This window comes from Nuphar pumila, chromosome 13 (genome assembly GCF_984573655.1).
Source record: "Nuphar pumila chromosome 13, dmNupPumi1.hap1.1, whole genome shotgun sequence".
NCBI classification, from domain to species: domain Eukaryota; kingdom Viridiplantae; phylum Streptophyta; class Magnoliopsida; order Nymphaeales; family Nymphaeaceae; genus Nuphar; species Nuphar pumila.
Window position 1 is genome coordinate 21,691,941 of NC_143261.1, and position 6,290 is coordinate 21,698,230.

General features: G+C 42.9%; 1 protein-coding gene across 1 annotated transcript; it reads left to right on the top strand.

The window, feature by feature from the left end:
- The first annotated feature begins 370 nt into the window (after positions 1-370).
- On the top strand, positions 371-4,848 carry LOC149818058 (putative polygalacturonase). Its single transcript, XM_089985147.1, has 6 exons — positions 371-415; positions 574-945; positions 1,520-1,640; positions 2,199-2,373; positions 3,797-3,867; positions 3,993-4,848. The coding sequence occupies exons 1-6, from the start codon at positions 395-397 to the stop codon at positions 4,709-4,711; spliced, it is 1,479 nt and encodes a 492-aa protein (XP_089841273.1). The 5' UTR covers positions 371-394; the 3' UTR covers positions 4,712-4,848.
- The last annotated feature ends 1,442 nt before the right edge of the window (positions 4,849-6,290 follow it).

Sequence of the window (6,290 nt, forward strand, 5' to 3'; positions counted from 1 at the left end):
AATTGGTAGGTGTGTGCATAACCCCAGCTTTCTAAACAATAAAAATGCACAGATCAGGTGATATTGTATATCACCGATTTATCAGTCATATTCAATCTCCACTGCAGATCCCACTTGATGGAGAAGCAGATCAGTTCATAATCAATCTCCATCGGAAACTCAATTTTATTGAAATAAGCAGAGAATAGAGGACACCAATGTCAATTCCCGAAGTGAAACGGAACCCTCTCCCCTAGTTCGCACGTGAAACCGTCGGTTAAGAAGCAAAAGCTGAGAGGAAACCATCTCACAGGCAATAACGTAAAGCACCATCTTGTTTATCAGTATAAAATGAAGTGCCCCCTCCTCCCACTCCGCAGCATCGTCTCCATCTCTCTCTTCCTTGTTGGTAGCTATGGATTTCCAGAGAAACAGCGTATAATTCCCTCTAATCACACAACACCCATCTCTCTCTCTCTCGTGATCCTCTTCAATGACTCATTCTCATCCCGTCACCATCCTTCTTTTAGTATATAGGACTAGATCGTCTCTCTTCTGCTGTAAAGGTCACCGTTTGTTTGTGGGGTTGTGCAGGTTATGGACCGGTTGGTGGTGTTAGCAGCAGTGACGCTGTGCCTTCTCTCCGTACCAGGAGAATGCCGGAGGAGGACGCATATGCCAACGCCGACGCCGGCACCGAGCGGGCCGATCTCGGCGTCGTTCACGTACTCGGCGCCGACGTGCAGGGCGCACAGCGCGTCGATCACGGAGTTCGGCGGGGTGGGCGATGGCGTGACGGTGAACACGAAGGCCTTTCGCGACGCCGTCACGTTCCTGAGCCAGTTCGCCAACGACGGGGGGAGCCAGCTGTTTATACCACCCGGCCGGTGGCTCACCGGCAGCTTCAACCTCACCAGCGCCTTCACTCTATTCCTCCACCGAGACGCCGTCATCCTCGGCTCCCAGGTCAGCCCCTCCCTCCCATCTCTCCGGTTTCCCGTCATTTCGTCGCCGGTGGTTTCTTAGGTGAACTACTCCTCTGTTCCCTTCCCTTGTTGACGAAATACCCTTGCACTTTTTAGAATTCACGGGTGGTGTGGTGATTCGTTTTCTGGAGGTGGAACAGGGGTCAGAAACGGGCAAGCTCACCTACCTTAACACAGAAAAAATATGAGGTCATTTCAGTCCACTAGTGCTGACCATCCATCTTGGCATCTTTGGAGATGGACACCACATCCATCTTGGCATATTTACGTGTGCTTGTTAATTTAGGCGGGTTTAGGTGCAGTCTTCTTGTAAGGGTGTCCAATTGAAAAGTAGAGTGTAACCTGTAAATGTGCAGGCTTTCTAGTGAAGCAAAATTCAGATGTACCTCAGAATTCTGCTTCAGATTCATATTCATGTGTAAAACTCAATACCTAATACTGCTAGTGCTACCGAATCCCACTAAAAGGATTTGAAATTGCTATGATATCCCACCTGAATCCAAACCATTGGCATCCCTATTTCTCCAGTAACAAGTTATTTCTTTGTGCAACAGGATATTAGCGAGTGGCCACTAATTGACCCTCTGCCTTCTTATGGGAGAGGAAGGGATGAACCAGGGGGAAGATACAGCAGCCTCATCTTTGGAACAAACCTTACTGATGTGGTTATCACAGGTGCTTTAACGGTTTCACTTTAATTATACAGTTTTATTTTACCATAACTGGGTCACTTAATGGGCCTACTCCCCTGCTACGTATACCCTCCGTGGGGTCTCCAACATAATAGCCCTGCACTGAAGATAAGGATTTGGCTGACGTTTGGGTGGAGTTGGGGGGAGCCTACTCCAACTCCTCCAAAAGGCACATTTGAACCCTCCTTATAAAGAGGAGGTATTTTGCAATTATGAGTCTCCTAAAAATGGGATGTTTCAGATTTTTTACGTCATTTACTACAGTAAATGCTCTATTTACTGTCTCTTACCTGCTTGGTTTATCTACTCAAATACCATGCTAAGAGTTCTCAAACAAGGTGAGAAATGGAGGAGTAAGTTCACCCAATAAGAGTGGAACATGGGACGTGGGGGTCAGCACCTTCTCTCTTCTCTCTTCTCCCTTCTCCCTTCTCCCTTCTCCTTAGGCCCGCTGCCACTCTGGCAACCCAAGGGGGTGTTTTAATTATACAGCAATATGACGCCAGCCATGGTGATGATTTCTGTTATTTTACGATGGCAGGTGATAATGGTACGATTGACGGTCAGGGTGAGCTATGGTGGAGTAAGTTCCATGGGAACCAGCTAAAATACACTCGGGGCTACCTTGTAGAAGTTATGCATTCGGATGGTGTTGTCATTTCAAACCTTACATTCGTCAACTCCCCATCATGGAATATTCACCCTGTCTATAGCAGGTCTTCATTCTTTGAAACTCCCAAAGTATTCATTACAAATTCACAGATTCATGTATGCGTATATGTTAATGATCCATGCAGAATTGTGGATATAAACAGTTCATTCTGGTTGGATATCCCACCCGATTCCGAATTGGTTTAGTCAGATAAGGTAGCAAAAATCGGATCCTGATTCAGTATAGTGTATTGCATCTGAAGCTGAACCAAATCAGAATCCAACGTAGGTCTGAATCCAAATGCATCTAAATATTTGGTCCTTTTTTTTCTTCTGATGGCAAAGGAAAAAAAATATCCATCACCAATTGTACATTAGTAGGTCTCCAGTTGGTAAAACCCTTAAGTCCTCCCTACCCACTAGCCAATACCACCTAACTTCTACCTTAAGGTATGGGAAATCTGTTGAACCATAATCATCTCATGTCAAGTGACAAGGGGTGTAACTGGGTCGGGTCTAAAAGTAAGGCCCAAACCTGACCCACTCTAATTTGGGTTTAGGTACAACTAAAAACTATGGACCTATATGGGTTAACAGGTTCGGGTATAACAGGGTCAGGTCTTTAATAGACTTGTTTTGATTCGAGTCATCTTTGGGTCATAACAGATGCAGGTTTCAGTTTGGGTCTTGATATGATTGGTGTTCTCACCAATAAAAATATGTAAATTAATGAAATCAATTGTTTATTAAGAAGATTATATGCTAACAAAATAGAAGCCTAATAACTATTCCAAATAATCACAATCTGAATATAAAAAGAATATATCCATGCCAACCAAACATTTTAAGTTGAATCACAAAAACCATATCATATTTAAAATGTATCAAATTCAATGAGCTCTCAACTATTATTCTAGGATTCATTTCAAATTGACAATTTCTAGGAGAAAAGGGCAATAGGAAGTATATGAAAAAATGAGTTAAAGTTTAGATTACTAAAATGCAATTCATATTAATTCTAAGTTTATCAACATCTTTAAATATTTAATTGAATATATAATATTTACCAATTAGAAACTTTCAAATGGATTGGCTATGAAGCAGGTTCGGGTACAAGATGGTTCAAGTATATAGTTGGGTCGGCTACAGGTTGGTTCAGGTTTGGGTGTATAATCGGTTCGGGTACAGACGGGTTCAGTTACATAATTGGGTAGTTCAGTTTTAAAAAATGGAGAACCATTTGGGTCTGGGTACATAATCGAGTTGGGTTTGTTCCGGCTTGGGTCTTCATTTACAATATGACACCGAATGGGATTATGCAAGAGCCGATAAGGTCAGATTCGGTAATGCTTACATCCGAATTCGACACTTGTACATCCTCATTCAGAATCATCATTGCCATTCTCCGAGGGCGACCACAGACCATTCCTCTATAGCTATATGCATAAGATTTCAACTCTGTGTTGCTAATATGGAGGAATTATGCAGGAACATTATTGTAAGAGGGATCACCATTCTTGCCCCAGTGCGCTCTCCCAACACTGATGGCATCAACCCAGGTTAGTAGCCTAAATTTTGACACCTACTTTCCTATTAAATGATGAAAATCATGTTGCTTTTCATATTCAATATTAAGTTAATTGCATGCCTTTTACATGTACACATTCACTTGAATGTTATTCAGATTCATGCTCTCATGTGCGGATTGAGGACTGCTACATCGTCTCTGGAGATGATTGTGTAGCCATAAAGAGTGGATGGGATGAGTATGGGATCAACTTTGGCATGCCAAGTGAGCACATCTACATTAGAAGGCTCACCTGCATATCTCCCACAAGTGCTGTAATTGCTTTGGGCAGTGAAATGTCAGGTGGTATCCAAGAAGTACATGCTGAAGATATAACTGCAATTGATTCAGAAACAGGGGTCAGGATCAAAACCGCTCCCGGCCGGGGAGGATTCATCAAGGGAATCTACGTTAAAGGAATGAATCTGCAAACCATGAAGTGGGTGTTTGGGATGACAGGAGCTTATGGATCACACCCTGATGGAAATTTTGATCCGAATGCAATTCCTGTCGTAGATGGGATCAGTTACAGAGACATCATTGCCGATAATGTCTCGGTTGCTGCAAGATTGGACGGAATCCCGAATGCACCATTCACTGGAATATGCATTTCTAATGTCACCATTACCATGGCTACCGCATGGTCGAAGCGTCCAGCATGGAACTGCACCAACATCCTAGGTGTATCAAATGGCGTAGTACCGGCACCATGTGAATTGCTGTCTGCTGCGCAAAGTGGTGAGAATGACCAAGGTGGTTGCCCGTATCCTCCGGTGAGCGACCCTATAGATGATATAGAGTTCAGGGACTGTACTTACAGCAGCAGCCATCTGTGAGATAGGATATGTACACTATTTTCCTAATAACTTATAATTCCTAGTCATGGATGTCAGAGCCAAGAAAGGCCATATCATGGTTACATTTTCTTTCTAGTTTCAATCCATTGAAGAAAGTTTTATATATTCATGTTAAAGTCAATCTGAGATCCTCATGCTAGAAGCTAAAGCATTACTAAAGATCAGGTGCAACCTATGACAAGTATGAATGCAGAGCTTTAGGTAACAGAAGAAATTACATTGGTATGTTCTCTTACAGCTTGCATTATTCTTGCAAAAGTTTAGGGAACAATGAAAGATCAGGAGCTTCTTGCCCTTTCTAATAGAAAGAAAACGCGGCCAGAACTTGTGCTTCAGTTGTGTAAGCCGAATGGATTTGCAAAGCTGCCAGGTAACACATGATATACCTATATGAAGAACCTTCGTCCCAAGTTTGACTCCCACTGGGTGTGCGGGTGACTTTCACTGGTGGGCTCCATGAGGGTTTGCAACGGAGATTACCTGCTTCAGTAGGGAACTTTATCACTAAAAAAATATATCTATATGGAGAACCTGATTTTCAGCAACCAAGAAGACGCACATGCGGAAAACTCAGCAACTCTTGAGGATAACAAATGGCAAGAGTATCAAAATCTTCTAACTTTTGTACAGAATTAAGCGAATAATATTAAGCTTTTTAAGGTAAAAAAATATGATCGAGTGCACATCCCAAAAGTAAATGAAATATGAAGCAGAAAGATATGTGAAAAGCTGAAAATCTTACAGAGAGAGAGAGAGAGAGATTTTACAAGCACAACTGCCTATTCACTGGGTCTGGAATGAACTTGAGGTACTCCCTCAAAATAAGTTCCTTTATGTTTTGTTTAGTGAAGCAGAGCTGAAAGTTAAAGGGTATATAGGATCATAATTTTGACATCATGAAGTTCTGATATATGTAAGACACTGCCTCATCAACTGTATCAAGTGAAAAAATGCATGAAACCGCATGATAAAAAACAGAGCACAATGCCCGTCCAAAAACGAGAGCTTAACAAAAGATGAGATTGATGTTGGCTATCATTTAAAACTGATTTAAATGTAATCCCCTTGTTGAATACATGCATCTTTCAAGAAAATCAGCAGCTTCGGGAGCCATATTTGGGACTTCTCATAGAACTTATGCTTCGGAGTATTATCAATTTTCACAAACCCAATGCTTTGGAGCATAGTCTGAGTGATGTCAACTTGTCCAAACCAGAGTTACCAGTCGAGGAAGTGGGAGCGGGAAGCGGGAGCGGGAAGCGAGGCACTTTCAAAAATTTAGGAAGCGGGAAAGCGTGGGACCACTTAGAAGAAAATTCTGAACCGTCTCGGAAACGACCTAGGAAGCGAACCGGAAGCGACCTAGGAACCGAACCGGAAGCGAGTGGGAAGCGAAAAAAATGAAAAAAATGGGGAAGCGAGGGAGAAGCGAGGGGGAAGCGTGGGGAAGCGCGCTTCCCATTTATGGGAAGCGTGTTTCCCATAAAAGGGGGACACGCTTCCCATAAAAGGAAAGCGCGCTTCCCAAAAAAGGGGGACGCTTCCCCTCACGCTTCGG